We start from the raw sequence: 22321 nt of genomic DNA on the forward strand, positions 1-22321 counted from the left end.
CTGATATTTGGTTTGATTAGCATGAATTAAAAAATAAATTACAAGTTGAGTGGATGAATTTCTATTGTCTAGCATTAAAAAGTAAAGTATATAATTAATTAATTAATTATAGATGTTTCATTTATTATTTGTCAAATCCCTTTCAATCATTATTTCCATCAGTTGAGCGTTAATTCAGAATGGAAAAGGCTGCTAGCTTCTAGAGCCCCCCCTACAAATTAAAACAGATACTATAATATATATTTTTATCTGTTTGGTTTGAGGCGCGCTGCCTGCCAGTTTGATCTAATACATATTATTATTATTATTATTATTATTATTATTTTAGGTTTTGTTTGATTCGACAGTAACACTTGTTATAAATAATGGGCGAGTTTGATTGCAGGACCAAGAATCTGAGGTTTGATATGGGTTAGTTTTATCCATGTATTTGATGCTCTACTTACTTAAGGACCATTTTATTTAACTTGTTTATAATATTTAAAATGGATTAAGATTTATTTGTCCAAACTTGTTATATAAAATATTTAATGTTTATATATATAGCATGCATTTCCAATTAATGAAATTCTCATGAGATAACTAGCAGCATTAATTGGAGCCACAAGAGAAATAAATGTGGCCCATAATGAAACTTTAATTAGGGTTAGCACTGCCAATGATAAATTTACTATTCCCTTTTTACTCTCATCAATTATTATTCACCTAGCTAGCTTGCTCACTTTTATTCTAATCCCATTTTTTTTGGCTTCATTCAATAAATAACCAGACCTTCTGTTAATAGAGAATGAAAAACCCAAGAAAAATAATGAAAAAAAAAAAACACACCCAGTGGGACTCGAACCCACAATCGCCTGATTAGAAGTCAGACGCCTTATCCATTAGGCCATGGGTGCTGCTTGTCAATGTTTAATATATATTTTATAAGAAACCAGAAACATTAGTAATTTAATTATTTAGAATTACAAAGAAATAGAATTGGAGAAATGATAAATCAAAAATAAGTTCTTTATTGCACAATATAATTGTACCTGTTAAAATACTTAGTCGAACCCTAAATATTATACTCAATATTAATCATCATCCTATCCATGGCAATTCTGTTGCCCTAACAGTTTATTCCAAATTTGACATAAATTAACAAAGTTAGGACTTGGAATTTCAATCAACCAATATGAATTTCAAAGAAGAAAGAGTCATTAGGACTTGGGTGTTAAAATTCATCCAACAGAAATGCCCAAAAAGAGCAGTAATGAGAGAAAAGATTGTCACAAATTCTTATACAAAGAAAGAAAGAATCCTAAACAAGGAGAGGAGAGGAGCATATCATATCACACAAATCCTGGACTCTAGCTTGCGAGATATTGGTGAATGGAAAGTCCATATACCTATCACTACTACTCATGCAAGTCAGTGTCAATTGCCATGTACTCACACCCATCTGCATTTTCAATCATCTATTAATTATCAATCCCAAAATCACTAATATATATCAATCAATACCTCACACTTCATTTGATCTCCATTACAGCTCCACCATTTGGAAGGAACACAATCCAAATATTTACACCACCAACAGTACTCCCTTATATTAACACCACAAGAAACAGCCACAGCACTCCCCACCATTCTGCACACAACAAACCTAAATCAGATAGGAAAAACAAAACTTATAAACAAAGGATATTATTCCAAGACTCACAATGCCACAAATATAAACAGAACCGTGCTCCTTAACACGGGTCTGTCAAGTTTCTGCCTGAGCTTGGCAGAACATTTTACTTCATACTCAAAGAAAGCACCTTTTCCTTGACCCATTTTCCCAAGTTGAGGTTTAAACAGCACCACAAATCCCAAAAGAAAACCCGAGATAAATCCTCCCATATTCCCAACATTGTTCACATAAGGCAGCAAGCCCAGTACAATATTGATTATCGAAACAGAGACTAAAACTGCAATAGCTGTCAATTTATTGCTGTAAGTTGTCCAGTTTTGAACAAGAGCTGAAAGCATAGTGCCAATCAATCCAAATAGTGCAGCAGATGATGCAACAGAAGGTTTGTCGTTTAGAAACAAGGCAGCAACTAAACTACCACTCATTGCAGAGAGAACATAAGCCAGCCCAATCCTAACTGCAAATTAACCCCATTATTAGAGAGAAATCAACATATTTTTACAAGAAAATAAAAGATATTTACATGCACCAAATTCTTGCTCTAACTGAATTCCAATGAAGATAATGCAGGAAAGGTTGACAATAAGGTGGATGAATCCTGCATGCAACCATGGGCTTGAGAATAACCGCCACATTTGGTGTTCTTGTACTAGTAGTGACTGGCGAACAGCTCCCATTGCATCCATTCTGCAAAAACCAATTAATAGAAGACATAGAACAATCACATTTGGAATCTCTGTCAAAAGAAATTATATATATTCAACTTCATGATTCTGCTGGATTATGATGCTGAAGTTTCTAAATTGCTCAAGAACACCAAGATTTTCATGTCCATGCATGTTACCCTAATTCAAACCTTGTAATCTTGAAAAACAGAAGCAGTTTCAAAGGAATTGATGAGCATGTATACTGAAGTCCACCATCTTTAGGTATATATTATTGCATTCAATATATAATGGCTTCAAATCTATAAATACCAAAAATTAGATCGTGTAATCCACAACATATAATAGAATACCAAACATCCCTAAGATATCAGATGCGTTCATTGAAAAATTTGAACAGAACTACAACTATAATTGATGATCGAAAATATTGAATTCGAAATTAAGCAAGAGAAGCGACTGACGCAGAAGCAGAAGGTCCAAGAAGAGGATTCTCGGAAAGAGGTTGAAAGGAGAATCTCCCTAGGGATTTGAGCGTGCAATAGCCATGAGAGTTGTGCCAACAGTCGTTGACGATCATCGTGGAAGTGAAAGCCACCAAATGTATGATGACGAAGAGAGAGATCAGCCATGTGTTATCCCCTCTCTGCGAGATAGATCTGAAGAACGGAACCTTCTGCTCCTTGTGCAAGTCTTTGGAAACGACATCAAGAGAAAGAATGGAATGAGATGGCTGGACGTCGATATTGGTTTGGATTTTGATCGGTTCCGCCATTGTTATGATTCTGCAACTAAGAATCAGATCTTGTTCAATTCGAGAGAAATACAAGGTTCTTGAATCAAGAAGATGAAGCTCATGATTTATTATGGAGCTCCATCATAGAGAGGGAGGGAGAAGTTTGAATAATCGGGCGGGAAAATTATCAGTTATACCCAAGTTTCAATAAATATCAAATACTACCCTATACTTTCTTTGTATATCAAGTTAAAATGACTTATTACAATTTAAATTGGATACTACCCTATTTATTTTCTTTATAAGTAACAAATAATTTTATATAATAATTACAAGAGATAACATTTGTAGTTCAAATCTTTAACAATTACTTCTTTGTTTGTTCTTGAACATATATTTACTCATGTTTTTTATAAAAGAAAATATATATATATAGGCATGGAATCAGTCCGATTGGGTCGGTTTGCCTAAATTACACACCATCTATTTCGGTTTATTAATAATTAAGTTCGGTTTAATCGGTTTAATGATCGACTCGGTCGGTTGTTTGGTTAGATCAATTTTAATAAAATAACAAAATATTAAAATTAATAAAACAACACAAATATATTTTTAATAGTGCGATTCAAAAGAAGGAGGTGAAAAGTGTTTTTATATTTTAGAAAAGTTTGTCCCTGAAAGTAAATAATGACGAAGAGACCCTCTAGATTCCTAGTCTGTTGCGAAGGTTATCACATACTGTTGGAAGTTTGGAGGAATGTCTCGGTTACAAGACAAGAATTACAATTTCGATTGAATTAGACTTTAAAAGTTTTGGTTTCCATGGGTAAGGTGCGGGTACACCCGATATGATGCTTAAGTATACATTAAAGCTTAAGACAGTGCATCATTTCCGTTCACCCTAAATTGTGAATGAAGATAAACCCAAATATGTGATAGGAATCGTGACTTTCTTTTGTAAAGTTTCGACTAAGTGTATAAATGAACGATAAGTTTTGGGAGGAACCTCTCGATATTAATAGGAATGGAAATTTGAGGAATCCTTTTGCCATTGAGAATTGTTTTTATTATCGTCCCTTTATTTTTGGGATTTGTTTACTATCCTTCTTGCTCGGTAGTTTCCAAGAAAACTCCATGAAACATTTTTGTACTATAATATTTTTTAAAAAAATTATTTTTTTAAATAAAATATATAAACAGAAATTTTAATATTATATATAAGGTAATATATAAAAATTTATATTATTATTAAAAAAACTTAAAAAAAATATAAAAAATAAATAAATATATTAGTAAGGTTATATATTTAATTGTATTTATTAATATTAAAATAAAAATGAAGGTAGTGTATATAAATACCATCATGTCACATCCATGATTAATTACCCATTAAACTGAGAAAAAACCCTCTAACAAAACCATTCAAATAAAAAACTTTGCAAAGAATTATAATCGTCATTATTAACCACGTATATTAAAATCAGTTCCTTTGTTTTTAAAAAATCATTCTACTAAATACTTATGGATGAAACTGCTTGAGTTAGTGGGCCAATTATTCTGTAAGACCTCTTAAGAATGGGATATTATTGAATGTTCTATGTGGCCCAAACTCTTTGTTATTTGAAGTAAGCCTTTTTAAATTTAAGTATTTTATTTGCCATGAAATATTTCTTTTTACATGACATTATTGAATAGGTATTATAAAAACATTGAAGTATTAACACTAAAAATCAATGATTAAATACCATATTTACAACTTAAATAAAATATTCTTTTGTTAAACAATTATAATTCAGATAAACCATTTGCACATCCGATTTTTATAAATTTTCCAATATTTACAATTCATTAATATTAACCTAATTTATAACTCACATTATATTATTCTTTATATTAACTTTTTCTTCTTAAAAATTTAATTTGCTTAAAATAATTCCTAAACTTAATACTGGTTATATTTGACCCCCAAATTTTGATCTAAAATCAAATTGACTTTAACATTTTCTTTTAAATTTATTTCAATCTTTAACTTTTTTTTTTCTTCAATCAAATTTTTCTCAAAATTTAGTAAATTCAATATGTAATATTTGAATTAATTACTACTATAACATTCAATATTTTAAAATATGCATACTATTATTTAAATATATCAATTATGAAAACTATATATTTGTAAGTTACAAATTTTAATTTCAATATAAAAAATTAATTAATAATATTTATGTCTAAATACATTCCACTAAGTTTTAAATATCTTCATATACATTATCTTGTCGTAAATTAATCTTTATATATTTAATTTTGTTTGAAATTACTCATTTTACATTTATTTTATTTGAAATTGTTCCTTACTATATTTTTTTGTTTGAAATAATTTGAATCTTTCAAAATTTCAAGATGAAAAAACATAACTTGAAGTATAAATAATCTTATTTTATATTCTAAATTTGAATACTCTTGATAATTAATTTCAAATCATCATCGCATAAAGTTCAAATTAGGTTGTGTTTATTAGATTTGGATTAAAAATTATTTTGACTAATAAACCGATTTCGTCTCTAAATAAAATTACATTTATTCTCACACACAATTCATTCTCACTAAGGGATAGTCGTCATTTTGGTGTAAGTTTTGTCTAGCCGACCGATTTAACCATATTACAAAATTTATATCTTGTAATGTTTATCATATTATTTACATTTTAACTATATAACTATTGTACATATTTATCTCTTTCAAAATCAATATTCTTTATCACTTAGATGATTTTGGAGGCACACCACAAACACACAATATCTATAAAAAGGAGAAGACGGATGAGTAACAATCTTGTTGTCGTCTTAGTATGTAACGTCGTTGTCTACTTGTCTGAAAATAAAACATAATAGATGCGCCAAAAATCATCTCAAAACGAAAGTGAAAACTTTGCCGCAATAGGATTTAGAAAAAATAAAAATGAATATACCACTAATAAGAGAAACTAGCATTTAGCCCGTGCATTTGCACGAGTAATAATATAAAAAACCGTGAAAAAAATTACGGATAACATTTTTAATTTTATTTTTAACCGTTTTAAGTTTATGAGTGGGTCAACCCACAATCTGACCCAAGTATCCATTTACTCAACATCATTATATATTAGTTAGTTAAAAAGTTGAACTTATATTAATATTAAAACGTTCCGCGTTTATCAAATTTGGTGTTGAATTTAAAATATAAAGTCTTAGTAGCCTAGTTGGTTAAAGAGTTGTACTTGTTTTGTTAGGTTACAAGTTTGAAATATACCTCTAGCATTTTTAATTTTATTTTTAACCGTTTTAAATTTAAAGGCGGGTCAACCCACAATCCGACCCAAGTATCCAAATTAACCACAACTCTCGACCCGGCAATCCGGACACTTTAAAAATTAAGCATCATTATATATATATATATATATATAGATTTATGTATATTTTAAACACAAATTAACGAATTTATAACATTTTAAATAGTTTTTAAATATTTATAGTATAATAGGAGTAATTTCAAACCAAATAAATACAAATGGAATAATTTTAAACAAAACTAAATGTATAATGATCAATTTAAAACAAAATCATAGAAAGATATTTAAAACTTAGTTGAATAAATATGGAGTATTATACCTATTAACTCATATAAAAAATTTCAATTAAATAAAAAAATTTATAAATATAAAACTTTATCGTGGCTTAAGGATTTCTTTTTCATAAGTTGTAAATATGAGAAAATTTTATAAGATAAATGATTCAAACTTATAAAATTGGAAAATACATTTAAGAGATTTGTAAATGCTACATTTAACCCAAATAAAAACAATTATGAAATCTCTTGTACATAATTAAATGTAACCAACCACATCCAAATTATACCAAATGCAAAAGAAATCATAATAATATTGTATGGACCATTAGATTTTTTTGAAATGTTCAATTGATTTTGAGATCTAATTAATAGCCATAGGTGACCCTTTTTTTCCATTTTTTTGTGAGATCTTAGACCGCATATTGCTTTGTATTTTACTTCCTTTTTTTTTTCTTAAAAAAAGTCCCATTATCATAAACGTGGTTTCAAAGGAAGATCTTTAAAGGATATTAATTTATTACTTTTGTTGATAAAGTCAAAGGAAGAAGATTTCAAAGGTTGAATGATCGATATCTTCCACTCCGGGCGGCGTTGCCAAACAAGAATACAACATTGCTATTTGTTTGGTAGAGATAGTCTTTCTTAATATTTTACTTTTTTTTTAAGATCATTAAAAAATATTTATTTAATAATTTCAGCACAAAATATGCCTAAGATCCTTTTTATCAAATTTCAAGTGAACCATAAAATAATAAAAATGATTTTATCCATTTAAAAAAATAATAATAATAATTATATAAAATGGAACCTGCTAACTAAAGTTGATCGGGTCTCGTACCATAACACCACCCAACCTAGGTCTTTGATCGATTATCCACCGATTGGATATTTAACCAAACATTACTTGAACCAATCTAGCTCTAATCCATGATTCTTATAGACCATATATAGTTTTATGTACACAAAATTAGTTATATATATTAATTAGAGATGTATATATTAATGTTTATATATAAACCAAAATTTGAATATATTGAAGTAAGTAATATTTGTTAATTATATTTTAACTAATATTTAATTTGTTAAATATTATATTTTTTGTAATTTTATATATGACAAATAAACATGCTATATTTATTTAATTAAAAAACTATGTATTATTATTTACTAGTGATAAACTTGATTTCATTTGTGTATTTGTTCAATTAAGATTTGTGTAATATATTACTTTTTTTGGTATCTTTATTTATTTATTTTTGTTAAATTAATTGATTTTTTAAGTATCGAGACCTATGATGGGATTGAACATTTGTTTCTTTATGATTTACTATTTAATAAATATTTTGATCATAATCATAATACCATTTAAAATGATAATATAAGGTATGTTTAAATTTTAATTTTACTTTCGACATAAATAGTTTTATTTACACTCTTTATTTAAAAAGGGAAAAGAAGAAGTTATTTTGAATTTGTATCAAAATCTTGTTTTGTTTATTTAGTTGTGCGAGGTTGGTTTTACTTACTCAATTTTTAAAAATTGAACGGATTATTTCTCATTGTTATTTTTGTAATTAACTTAGTTAATGGTTTAATATGCACTTTAGAATTTTTTTTTTATTTTGTCAAGAGAGATTAAAAAGGTACAAAATTGTGTAGAGATTAGTTTGAATTATCAATGTTTAATTCTGATAAATGTTTTCAAAAGAATTGTGAAAGTTATGATTGTCATTCAGTTTTCTACCGTAAAAAAAGAAAAAAAAATAATATTTGAGCTAAAACATTTTGTAAATGTTTTAATTTAATAATATTAAATTCCTTGTTTGCACTACATCCATCCATTATAGTAATGGCATTTTCAACTCTTCTTTGATTAGTCTTACCTACACTACGTACCACTAAAAGCAGTAATAAAACTTCTTAGCTAGATAAATCTTCCCTTCATAAATTCTTCTAAAAGTCCTCCCTTAATTAAAAATAGAGTAATGATAGGGGGAGCGAAAGATTTACAGCGAATGTGTAGCGAATCTATGTGGAAGGCTGACTAGAAATGATGACTCAACATTTCAAATTTTATTTACCTTTCTCCGAGTCATTAATAATTTCTCTCTCTTCTCTTTATTAATCATTTATTTTTTTATCTTTTCTTCCATCTCTATTAATAATTTATTTTTATAGTTAATTTGTAAATATATATTTATATATTTTATTATTTAACTTATTTATAAAATTTAAAATAATAATAGAGACAATAATAAATTAAATAAAAAATAACAAAATATATATTTTCAAATATATATTATATTTGATAAATATATATTTAAAAGAATAAAAAATTAAATATAAAAATTCTTAATTTTTTAATTAATTATTTCTCTCATCTATTAATATATATATATATATATATTAATAATTTATTTATTAGTTTTTAAAATGAGTTATAATGAAAAATAAAATTTTTGTCAAGATAAACTAATTCAAATCAAATATACTAATATTCAAAATAAATATAACTCAAACTATGATATATTAATATTAAATAATTTTTTTTAATAAGAGTTAATCCATAATATAAGAATAGAGAATATATAACATTTTGAGTTAATTAATTAAGTTTATAATATAATTTACAAGAAAATAAAATACAAAAAAAAAAAATTAAAGAGAGAAAAAAGGAAAAACAACTACTAAAGAATTTAAGTAAAAAATATATATAATTTTAAAAATTATATATTTATATATTTCATTTATTTCATTTATTTATTTTCCACATTATAACTAGTTTTAAAAATAAATAAATATATATAGGAGAGAAATAATTAGTTTAAAAAAAATTAAGAATTTTTGTATTTAATTTTTTATTATCTTAATTTATCAAATATAATATATATTTTTTTATTTAATTTGTTATTGTCTCTATTATTATTATTCTAAATTTCTTATAAATAAATAAGTTAAATAATAAAATATATAAATATATATTTATAAATTAATTATAAAAATAAATTATTAATAAAGATTGAAGAAGAGGATAAAAAAATAAATTATTAATTAAGAGAAGAGAGAGAAATTATTAATGACTAGGAGAGAAATAAATAAAATTTGAAATGTTGAGTCATCATGCCTGCCTTCCACATAGATTCGCTGCACATTCGCTGCAAATCTTTCGCTCCCCCTATCATTACTCTTAAAAATATATGTGATATGTTTTTTTAATGGGAAATGTATTCAAATATTTTTTTTTCTTCTTTTAAACAAATTATGTCTACATACAGATAATATTTATAAAATAAGTATTGTTTAAAATAATATTTTTTTTAAGCAAACTCCAAAAAAATACTTTTAGTTATTTATTAAATTAATGTAAAATGTTTTAAATAATATAAAATTGATTAAAAACTTCAAAACAATATATATATATAAAAGAGAAAATAAATATGACAAGAAATGTATAATATATTTTTCATTGTCTCTCCCTTTATAAAACTAAACTTGAAAAAATTGATAGGTCAAATTATTTTTGACTCCATAAATTATATTTTAGTATCGGAGGATGCTCTTGTTTTTTTTTTATCACTCATATTTTATTTTATGTTGTGTTTTATTCGGTCCGACATTCTGTTTAATCGGATCAGATTTTTGTTTCAGATTTTTATAGTCCGAATAATATTTTCAATCGTCGGTAAAATCGTTTGCGGGTCATACCTATCTTCTGTTTAAATTAAATATCAAAATTCGATTTTCACACTTGATGAGTAATATCCTGTTAGTTTTATAAAATTGAAAAGAAATGGACACAAAGAGGAAACAAATATCAAAGCAAAAGCAACATTATCTAAAACCAATGAAATCAATTAACAAATCTGTCCATAATAAGAGAAGTTGGCTATATATGTTGAATACATCACTATACATGTTCATCTACAAATTAAGGGTTTGTAGAAAAAGTTGATCATGATTAATAACTTATTTTTACATATTACTTGCAATTTAATCCATTTAAGGTAGCTAGTTTAAAGGGTAAGAAATTAATAAAAAAAATCTTTAGGAAAATAAGAATAATTTGTGAAATGGAAGATTGTCGTTCAAGACATGATCTCTTATTTTAAAATAGTGTTGGCTGCCATGCATTGAATGAAATTAAATACCAATTTGGGTTTGTTCACAAAATCGGTCAATATATTACACATAAGTTGTTTTATTTGTTTCATTATAATGATTAGTATTCATACATATGTCGCAATTGGATTAATTCCTTCAAAGATTCAAACAACACACAATAAGACAAGTAAACATAAGCTGACATATAGCTAGGTGGCCAAATAAATTAATGTTTGAGATACAAACACCATATATATTTATATATTATCTGATTTTTTTGGATGAGGTAACAACGACGTCATATGGGTTTATTTTAATTCCAAGCTTAAACATTTGGTATAACATATATAATTCAAATGATCAAATACTTGTAGATTGTGGAATTTGTTTTTTTTTTCCAATTATTATAAACATTGTGTATTCAATAACTAACTAGCCACGCAACATGATCAAATTAAAGACAAAGACAACTCAAAACTGGACTATAGAAAAGATGTCCATTGAAAGAGTTGAATTTGGGGACGAAGAAGATCGGCTTCAATTGGTCCTCCATCAACTATAAAGTGGTCCCTCTCAATATCTTTATCTATATATATTCAATCCAAATAATAATAATAACATTATAACTTTATTCAATTTTCCTATTTCTCTTTTGCTTATCTCCTTAATTTGGATAATTGGATATCATCATAAATCTAATTAATATACTGTCTCCAATTCACAACTCACCAAATATAAAGATACTAATTTAACAAAAATAAAAAAAAATACTCAGTTAAATACAATTCCAAACTCGGACTAGTGTTAACTTATTAAATTAATTATTTTAATTCTATATAAATGAAATCATGCTGTTAAATTAACCATTATTTTGAATATGAGGCAGCATTTTCGTCATGGTCATGAGACTATATATATAAATATATGTATATGGTGGTCAACTTTGACGATTACATGTCAATATTCCAATTTATACTGCCTAACTAAAAAATTAATATTGTTTATGCAATATCCATTCAAATTTAGATTTAAATGAATGCTCCAATTATTATATATTAGTTATAAATCCATATTTCAATAGGGTGGGCCTTTATTTATTTATTTATTATTATTTTCCGGAATTTCTCATCACGGGCTACCCATAATTTAAATATTCATTTTATTAGGATGATATAAATAAAAAATATTATATTTATTATTCTAACCAATATAATATTAGTAACATAAATAAATATATTTTAACATTCACAATATTTTTAATAATTATTTTTTGAAAAATAATTTAAATTTATTTAAAATGATAATAATAGTTTAAGCACAATGACTAATATGACATGAAAACAAAAGTTACTCTACAAGTTCTCGAGCTCGTAAATTTTTGAAAAAAACAATTAACTTTCCGACGTACTCTAACCGAAACAAATCTAATTCGGCTAACGATACATGTTTTGATGAATAATAATTTAATTAAAATATTAAAAGGTAGAGACAACTATTAACTCTAATTTTCAGAAATTAAATAGTTAATTTAGTAACGTAGATTAATTATTTATTATTGATAATAAATTGACGACGTTTGTAACAATGATAATAAAATTCGTTTTTGTATACTTTAAAATAAAATAAAATAAAATTCGAACTCCTATTTAAACCCCTTAACTAAGGAGTTTCAATTTGAAATTCCGATAAATTTATATTATAATATCTCATTATTTAAATAATTGGGGTGAAAATTATATTATAATATCCTAAAAATGATGTATAATGTTTTTGCTAAAAAGGATAAAATATTATCTATAGCAAGGCTTGCTTAATTGCTTACCAATTACAAAGCGAATGAATAAAGCAGGAAGACAGTGGGACCTACTCAGTCCTTCATTCTTCTTCTTCTTCTCCTACCTTTCTTCTTCTTCCTCTGTCCGCTTTTTCTTCCTTCATTTATTTTCTCTCATTCTCATGGCTTGGCTAAGCAAAGCACGTGTTCATACTTTCTGGAGAGGCGATTAATAGAATCTCATGGTAGTTGCTACAAAGATTTCTGGACTGACAGTAATATATATGCTCGTTCGAGCTCGTTTTCGAGGTTAATTCGCTTCGCCGGTGTTAATTTACTTGCTTAAGTTGTAAGTCCAATTCAATTCTCTTCTCTTAAAGTCCATGCAGGGAGATCTTCTTATCATTAATTAATTAATGTTCTTGTGATCTCCGCAATTCTGATTCCGAATGTTTTGCAATGAATAAATATCTACATTAATTAGCTATGAAATTGTTCATCATCTCCTCCTTCCTTCTAATGCTAGGACTGATTTTTGAACTAGTTTAAGACGGCGACCGTGTTGCCTGTAATTAGCTACAAGCTTCGGATTGTTACTTTATGATGTTTAAATTATACTATTTTAGCATCATCATCATCTATATCATGTTATGTTTAATTAGAGATTGAGTTATGGTTTTGTTTGACATGGCTTTTTAGATCATCTGTCTTATTATATATGCTACCATCTTCTTTGTATTTCAGATCAATTGCACCTTAATATTAGTAATTTGCTTGTTTTATTTCATGCTTTTATGTTTGCTAGCTGTATTTCAGATCAATATGAAGGCTGTCTAAATTTCATTAAAAGGATGTGCAGGAACAAAAACAAATGTTGATATGGAGCATTTTAACGTGTGCAAGGAACTCCAAGAAATTGAAGAGTCTAGGAATTTAGACTGCAGTAGCCCTGCTACCTGTTGTAAATCTTGCAATGGTAAATGGTTTGGACCCACAGAACAGGAAAGTGCAAAGTCATGAAAAGATCAGTTACAAAGTTTGGATATTAAACCTATAACTAAAGAGTTACAAAGTTAGGAAGCTAAGATCTATCCTCTTGTAAGAGATAATATGGACAAAGAGATATGGCTACCCCCAGAACCAGAAGATATAGAGGATGAAATGGAAGGAAGTATTACCAATTATTATGACGATGATGATGATGAATTTGGTGATGGAACTAAATGGGGTAAACCAAGTTTAAGTAATAGAGGAGAGGAAGGGAGACGAAGCTACAGATTTAGAGAGGAAAACACAAAACCAATGAATGAGACAATGATTGGGAAATTAAAGGGCAATATCCGTCAACTCCTTAAATCTGCAGCTGTTGATGTTTCTGTCGAGGAATGTGAGAATTGGGTGGATATAATAACTTCTCTATCATGGGAGGCTGCTTTGTTTGTTAAGCCTGATGCTGCTGAAGGAAAATCAATGGATCCCGATGGATACGTGAAAGTCAAATGTGTAGCAACTGGCTCTATCAGCCAAAGGTGATACTCTTAAATTTTCTCAAATTCTCTTCAGTTTGTTGTATTTGTTCAGGCATGTTATTCAACCCTTAATCACTTAATCGTGCACTTTTCTGCTTCTATCTTTATAATTAGCCTGGTAGTAAATAATTCATTATTTATGACAAACACTAGATATTTAAAAATACTTACTATTGTTGTTATTTTCATACATTTGAAATGGTTTTATTTCACTCTTTGCAATAAAAAATATTTACTTTTTAATCCTTAACTACTAATAGAAATTTTCTTTTATTTCCCATGTTTATCAATGAAACTTTTGATTCCTACCATCCTATCTTGATTGTCTTTGCTTCACTCTTTGTTTACTAATTCTGTATATGCAATAAGCATTTAATGTGTAGACATTGGTTTGTGTGTTGGCACAACTTTCTTATGTTATTGATAGTCATTAGGATATCTTGGCAATGTATATCAATAAAAGTTCTCATTTAACTTGTGGTATATACATTTATGCTATGTATGATAACTTGACTTATCCCTTAGCTGAATAAGATTAGTGCTTCATTTATTAAGCCAATTTCTTCATAGAATTAAGTACTAGCTAGTTGATTACAGGTAGAGTTGAAAATATGTGCTGGATTTTAATTCAACATACTTAATGCTCAACAAATAATTTGCTGAATCATACTTAACAGTTAACATTAGTTCTAATTACATATCAACTAAAATGTTTTAAGATAATAATATTTGAGCAAAACTGGAATTATTTGATAACATCGAGCTAACAAATGTTGCAATATTTTCCAATGAGATATTTTCTTATCCATTTTGAGGAAAATTCCATCTAATGATCATGTTTTGAAACTCCAAGAGCTCACAATGATGTGAAGGTTTGACACCTTGATGTCGGCTCTTCGCCACCTATTAGTTATTCAGGTTTTATTCTTTCTTGTATTATTGAATTATTAGAGATCCCTACATCAATATGCTATAGTACCTCTAGTTGAAGCTAGAGATGGATCCCCATCATCTGCCAAAAAGTTTTTGAGTGATGATGATTGATATTGCAACCAGCTAAAATCTGTGAGTTGATTTGGATACTAAACAAAACTCAGAAGTAAATTCACTATTTTTTGGCAGCAAAGTGGTAAAAGGATTGGTGTTCAAAAAGAATGTTGCTCTAAAGCACATGCCAATGATGTATCAGAATCCTAGACTGTTATTGATAAGAGGTGCACTTGGACCTTCAACTGGACTGTCTTCGTTTGGAGAAATATGCCAGGTACTCTATTTGCGATATATTTTTCTTTATGAAAGTTATCTGTACACTGTGACTCATAAATCATCCTTCATCAACAGGAAGACAGTGAGAGATCCATCATGGAGGCAATAGATATGTGCCAACCAAATTTGGTCTTAGTTGAGCAATCTGTTTCTAGTTATATCCGTGAGTCTATTCGTGCAAAAGGAATGACATTGGTCTCAGACATGAAGCTGCACCGCTTGGAGAGGGTTGCTCGTTGTACAGGTTCACCAATCCTATCTGCTCATACTTTGATGAACCAAAAGCTTAAACAGTGTGACCTCTTCCAGTTTGAACAATGTATACTGGAACACAATGTTTCCAAAGATGATTCTAGAAAACAAACAAAGACATTGATGTTCATTGAGGGCTGCCCTACACGACTTGGTTGTACGGTGAGTTTGCATTTCATTTCAAGTTTGAATTCATAATTGAAGATTACCTGGATTTGGAACCTTCTTCTGACACTTTGAGAATTGTCTTAACCTTTTGAAGAATATACTGAGACAATTTGAGTTGGTTACAGATTTTCTAGGTGTAATTCCATGATATGTAAGCTGACTTGGATTATTTGTTTGAAATTATCATGTTGGTTATAATAAGAATTTTGCAGGCTATAATATGCAATACTACTTCTTGATGAGCAAATATTGGTTTATTTGTTGAACTTATGTAATATCATTTACTGGATATAATATGCAAATTGCTACTTCCTGATGAACACATATTTCTTAATGTTCCAAAATAGTTTTTTTTTTTTTTTTTTGTAAATGCATCTGCATGGATAGGTTGTAATGTTTGCAATTTCATCTGTGCTTTTATTTTTTTTAGTATTTGGAAAGAGAGATATTATAAGAACGAAGTTTTCATTTTACATATTGATACATGGTAGAAATTTATATAAACATTAATTTGTTAAATACAAAATAATATATAGTGAACATTTTCATAACCTAGGCCTGGTTTGATGTGGGTTATTTGGGATTATTTCCAAATAACCCACTATCTAATAAACAATCTACTCATCAGTCACAACATTCAAATCATAAAACAAAACACCCTCTATTTTTACAATAATAAAAAAAAGTATTCATTATATATTTATAGTCCTATTTTCTTTTTATCCAAATAACATCAAATAACCTGATTTTCTATTAACCTACATCAAACAAAGTAATTTGAAAATAATCACTTTGTTATTTAAATACTCCCAATCAAACAAGTACTAGTCTAAAAGCACATGTCTTTGTGTTTGTATTGATATTTCCAGAGGTTTTGAATGTGAGCTATATGCCTATCAAACTTGTGATTTTGAAAATTATGCTATTCAGATTTTGCTGAGGGGAACGCATAGTGATGCACTTAAGAGGATCAAATGTGTGGTTCGGTGTGCTGTTGTTATGGCTTATCATCTGATCATGGAGACTGCTTTCCGGTTGGATTTTTTGGCTATGTTTTCTACCATTCCCTTAAACAGAACCAGTCAGCATTTCTTGGCTGTTGAGTCTAATGTCATGGGGAAGATTGATTCTTCATCAGACTTTTATGTTCCAATATCCAATGGATCTCATGAAGCCAATTCAGAGAATTTAAGCTCGGATTTACTCAGAGATTCTACTTTTTCGTATGAGCCATACAATCCAGTCAGTCTTTCTGGGTTATCATCTCTTTCAACATCACTGAAGAATGTCATGGATGACAGTTTTTCGCCTTTCTCATCACCCTCTCATGGGTCGATCTCCAGGTGCCTGGGACTAAGGGATCCTGGAAGTCAGATATCAGAAAATGATCAACATATTGATTCTGGAAGAAATAGCTCCGATGAGGATAAGTCTCCTGAGAGTGATCAGCCTAATTCGCCTCTTGCTTCATATGAAATTAATTCAGATATGGAGACCAAAGATGACATTTCCACTGTTCTAGACTCGGAAAGTATTCTTGTTTTAATGTCCAGCAGGAATGCTTCAAGAGGGAGCATTTGCGAGCAAAGCCATTTCTCTCATATCAAGTTCTACCATAATTTTGATGTTCCACTAGGAACATTCTTGGAGGAAAATTTACTTAATCAGGTCTCTCATAACTCATTTTCTTGGTTCTTAGGTACTTTTATTATATTTGTGATATATGACTAAGGAATTCTTTATATTTGAATATATTAATCACTTAATATATTTTTTGCAGAAGTTCTTGTGTTCCTCATGTAATGAACCCCCTGAGGCTCATTTTTACTACTATGCACATCATAATAAGCAGCTCACTGTTCAAGTTAAACGTCTTCCAGTGGACAAGCGGTTGGCTGGTGAAACAGAAGGGAAGCTTTGGATGTGGAGTCGCTGTGGCAAGTGTAACCGCCATAATGGGTACCCAGAATCTACCAAGAGGATGCCGATTTCAACTGCTGCTCGTGGTTTATCTTTTGGGAAGTTCTTGGAGCTCAGCTTTTCAAGTACTGCTACATTTGGTGTGCCATCTGTCTGTCACCACTTTTTGCACAATGACTTCCTTTACTTTTTCGGGTATGTAACCATGGAGTAGTTCACTTTCAACACTTTTGTGTGATTTTGTATTTAGTGAAAGACAAAGTCATGATCAAACAACCCAATTAGGGTAGGCTCATCTGCTAAGAGTAATGAACTAAGAGGTAGACATGTTTGATACCCACCATTGAAAGCACCTTGATTGAAGTGGAATTTCAAGTTGTCTGTGGGATGTTGTGCTTAGCCTTGGAAAAATAACCCTGGTTTCAAACAAAAAAAAGTAATGATGAAACAAGTATTTTAGATAAGTGAAGTTTTGAACAAAGAAGGCTTATGCAGGAATTGTCTAGGATATTTTTGTAGAATGATTTCTCTTGAGGTTAATACATCTTCACCCGTTTATGCGGAATATGCAGATTAGGCCCCATGGTAGCAATGTTAAGACACTCGACTGTGGCAACTTATTCCATGTGTATGCCACCTCTAATGTTGGAGTTTAATATCTCAATCAGAGGAGAGTTGCTTAAGAAAGAAATAAAGAAGGTTGGTCAGTTCATTATACAATATGCTTCGCCTTGTATATGCTTCAACTTTTCTGAATTTTTTTCTCCTTCCCTTAAAAGGTTTACACCAAAGGGCTACATTTTTTTGAGGAATTGTCCAAGTTCCTACAGAAGATTAGACCAAGATTTGAAGATTTAGATCTGCAATTTACTGGCTCAGTTGAAAATTTCTCTGAAATTGAAGAGATGTTGAAGGTGGAACAATCTGAATTTGAGGTAAGATCACATCATTTCATTTCTCTGAGTTTGAAATGTCTAATTAGGCCTTGTTTGATAAAGGGTTTTCATCTGTATATCCCCTTATCCCATCATCAATCACCTTTGTCAATCAAATCATCAACTAAAAATAACAATACTTTTTAACTTTTTATAACATTTTTAAAATATGAAATGCAAAAGATATTTTAGTCATTTTAACCCAAATAATTTATTTTTTTCCATCAAACAAGGTTTAACTTTTCTTGCCCAAAAAAACCGGTTTATTTTAAAAGAAAACCTACATTAAACAAGTCCTAAGTATTTTTATTTTTATTTTCCAATTTTGATTATAATGAATGTTTTCTTACAAGCTTCTTAATCCCCTGTTACATTTTCGTTTTGTGGTGTGTGGGAAATCAGACGAGCTTTCAGAATGCTGTTACAAATAGTGGGGCTGGAAGTATAGCTTCTTACAACCTCCTCAGCTTGAATCAATTTTCATATGACATTTTCCTCGAGTTACAAATCTGGGATCAACGCCTACATTCACTTATCTCAACAGATTCTTCCGAAATAACTTTTAGAACATTGGAGAAATCCATGAGGAGTAGGGTAACACATTCAATAGAGAATAGATTTGAAGAATCTAGAGCTAGAGATGATGCGTCCCCTCCTTCAACTGTTGTTGAGGATCAAAAAGACAATCCCAATGATGATATTTTTCATAAAGATATCTTCCAAAGTAATCCTGCATGGTTTTGGGCTTCATTTCCAGAGATCAGGAAGGATCACATGAATTCGAAGGACATTACAAATGGTCAAATGCAAAAATTTGAACCCATTTCTAGCTATTTGCTAGAAAACATTCCCAAAGCTCAAGAGCTGATAACTGAAGAAGGGTCGAGAATGCACATCCCGCTTGGTTTTGATGATTACATGGTCTCGGATTATGAAGACGAGTTTTCGAGCATAATTGCATGCGGTTTGACCTTACTTAGTAATGACAAAGTTCCCACTTTAACTTACCCATATATGTCGTCATTTAGTTCATTGGATTCAGAAGCAACCTCTCGCAGTCTGTCATCCTTAGAAGAGACGTCGCATTTCTCAAGTTTCGACAGGCTAAATATTTCCGACTTCTCTTTAGTTATTTCTGATAATATTCACCCAAAAGTCGACATGGGGGTGAGCAGAAATTCTGGAAAATCCAAATATTCAGTTGTTTGTCTTTATGCAAACGAATTCCTCGAGCTTAGAGAATACTGCTGTCCTTCGGAGCTTGACTACATTGCTTCTCTCAGCCGTTGTATGAATTGGGACGCAAAAGGGGGGAAAAGTAAATCCTTCTTTTTCAAAACTCTGGACGATCGTTTCATAATTAAAGTGATCAATAGGGCAGAGCTCGAGTCGTTTATGAAGTTTGCTCCACAGTATTTTAGATACATGAAGGAGTGTATTGATTTGGGTAATCAAACTTGTCTTGCAAAGATTCTAGGGGTTTATCAGGTTTGTTTTCTGTTTTGTTTATTAATTATGATTATATTTTGAAGAGTTACTGATATAAGGATGGGGATTAAATGCGTGCAGGTGAGTATTCGACAAAGCAAGAATGGAAAGGAAATGAAACATAATGTGTTGGTGATGGAAAACCTTTGGTTTGGCTGTATTAGTAATATAACTCGGCAGTATGATCTCAAAGGGGCCTTGCATGCTAGGTTTAATTCAAGCGACGGTTCGTCAGGAGACGTTCTTCTTGATCAGAACTTTGTGAACGATATGAATGCTTCCCCTTTATACGTGAGCACGGAATCTAAGCGTCGTTTGCAACGGGCAGTGTGGAACGACACGAGCTTTCTCAACGTGAGTGAGTTTATTGGAAATTCAAATGGATTAAGTTTTGGAGGATAATTTTGATTCATTTGTTGTTGTTGTTCTTGTTTATGCAGTCGATAAATGTGATGGATTACTCGTTACTCGTTGGAGTCGAGGACGGGCAGAAGAAACAACTTGTGTGCGGAATTATCGATTACGTGAGACAGTATACATGGGACAAGCAGCTTGAAACATGGGTAAAATCTTCGTTAGTTCCGAAGAATCAGTTACCAACTGTCATCTCCCCCAAAGAGTACAAGAAGAGATTCAGGAAGTTCATCACTACTTACTTCTTAACTGTCCCAGATAACTGGTGTAACTAATTTACTACACGTCGTCATAATCAGTCATCCCCACATCAGCATCCACTTGTCATATTCAGCAAATACATGACTGTGACTTGGCGCTGCTGACGTTTTCTATTATTTATTTTTATTTATTCTGTTAAGATTATTATTATTGTAAATAGGCTGGCATCTGGCTATTATTAGTTTGCAGTTTTTGGGTGCAAATTATATAATATAAAAAGGCTGGCTAGAAAATGTAGAAAGGGAATATTACTTTTAATTTGTAATAGTGATTTGTATTAATAATAATAATGTGGAGATACATGGGATAATATATATAAAACTAATTAATTTTTAAATAAATAAAATTAAAATAATTAATTTTATAACCAAAAATTTATTTAAAATAATTAATTATGTTCTTAATTAATTAAGAGTTTAAAGGCCAAAATAAAAAGTAAAATTATTTCGAATAAATGTTATACTCAAAAATGTCTTAAAATAATTTTAGAAAAATTATAGATAAAAATAAATAATTTTGATGAATTTTTTTATTATTATTATTTTTTTTAAATAAATTATTTAAATTCTTAAAATAATAAAAAATATAAAAACTAAATTGATAAAATATTTACATATTTATTTAAATATTTTATATATTTAAAAAAATAAAAAATAAAGTTAAAAGATGAAAAAAATCAATTCAAATAAACATTTAAGGTTTTAAAATATAAATATAAAATCGTGATTATGAGTGACCGAAATCAAGAAAATTGGTTGTAGCGCACGCTAAGACCATCGGATCAGCACTGAATTTTCATTCAGTACCCAGAAAGAGGCCGTGTAGCCGGTTGTAGCCAAAGCAATGCGCGCCCGGGTTACAGCGGAATGACCAATGCCCCGTTAACCAGGACGCTAATGGAACGTCAGCGTCTAACGGGACACCAACGAAACGCTGGAAAGCGCTTAAAACGACGTCGTTTTGAACGCCACCTTCGCCTCCAACGAAACCGTCGCCGGGATAAGCTTCAACAATTGTGAATGATTTCTCCTTTTTGGAACTTCCTCCACAGTCCACCATTTCGGCTCAATTAAGCCTGAAATGATCACCCTACGATGGTGATCACCCTACAATGGTGATCATTTCTTCCTATCAAAATAGGGATGAGTCACCACTATTCCGACGATTAATAGCTTTTGACTGATTCAGGCCACTAGACTTTCCCAACCGACCTAAGATGAGTATAAATATCCTATAGTACCAACACAGAAGCCTCAAATCAAATAAAATTAAAATTCGCCATAAAAGTTTCAAAACTTCGGATTTTTCGAATTTTCTGTTTAAGGGCTTCCATAAATGTCCCAGTAGATTTCCAGCAAATTTTTGGAATAGATTCTTCCAAAAATAACTTTTAGAACATTAGAGAAATCCATGAGTAGGGTAACACATTCAATAGAGAATAGATTTGTAGAATCTAGAGCTAGAGATGATGTGTCCTCTCCTTCAACTGTTGTTGAGGATCAAAAAGACAATCTCAATGATGATATTTTTCATG

The 22321-nt window shown here is 29.6% G+C and overlaps 3 protein-coding genes and 1 non-coding gene across 4 annotated transcripts; 1 reads left to right on the forward strand and 3 right to left on the reverse strand.

The window, feature by feature from the left end:
- Window positions 1-823: 823 nt before the first annotated feature.
- Window positions 824-896, reverse strand: TRNAR-UCU. Its single transcript has one exon. It is a non-coding gene; the product is annotated as a tRNA-Arg (tRNA).
- A 400-nt stretch (window positions 897-1296) lies between these two features.
- LOC124923717 (RHOMBOID-like protein 8) lies at window positions 1297-2139 on the reverse strand. Its single transcript, XM_047463681.1, has 3 exons — window positions 1703-2139; window positions 1504-1630; window positions 1297-1441 (listed from the first exon to the last, which is right to left on the reverse strand). The coding sequence occupies exons 1-3, from the start codon at window positions 2098-2100 to the stop codon at window positions 1301-1303; spliced, it is 666 nt and encodes a 221-aa protein (XP_047319637.1). The 5' UTR covers window positions 2101-2139; the 3' UTR covers window positions 1297-1300.
- A 12-nt stretch (window positions 2140-2151) lies between these two features.
- LOC124924960 (RHOMBOID-like protein 8) lies at window positions 2152-3206 on the reverse strand. Its single transcript, XM_047464941.1, has 2 exons — window positions 2805-3206; window positions 2152-2362 (listed from the first exon to the last, which is right to left on the reverse strand). The coding sequence occupies exons 1-2, from the start codon at window positions 3113-3115 to the stop codon at window positions 2152-2154; spliced, it is 522 nt and encodes a 173-aa protein (XP_047320897.1). The 5' UTR covers window positions 3116-3206.
- Window positions 3207-12739: 9533 nt separating this feature from the next.
- Window positions 12740-21045, forward strand: LOC124923905 (putative 1-phosphatidylinositol-3-phosphate 5-kinase FAB1D). Its single transcript, XM_047463903.1, has 11 exons — window positions 12740-12903; window positions 13414-14083; window positions 15206-15347; window positions 15425-15763; window positions 16700-17437; window positions 17550-17884; window positions 18262-18388; window positions 18469-18624; window positions 19027-20112; window positions 20194-20466; window positions 20553-21045. Exons 2-11 carry the CDS (start codon window positions 13665-13667, stop codon window positions 20799-20801), a joined length of 3864 nt encoding a protein of 1287 aa, XP_047319859.1. The 5' UTR covers window positions 12740-12903; window positions 13414-13664; the 3' UTR covers window positions 20802-21045.
- The last annotated feature ends 1276 nt before the right edge of the window (window positions 21046-22321 follow it).

The sequence above is a fragment of the Impatiens glandulifera genome, chromosome 2, assembly GCF_907164915.1.
Source record: "Impatiens glandulifera chromosome 2, dImpGla2.1, whole genome shotgun sequence".
In the NCBI taxonomy this organism is placed as follows: domain Eukaryota; kingdom Viridiplantae; phylum Streptophyta; class Magnoliopsida; order Ericales; family Balsaminaceae; genus Impatiens; species Impatiens glandulifera.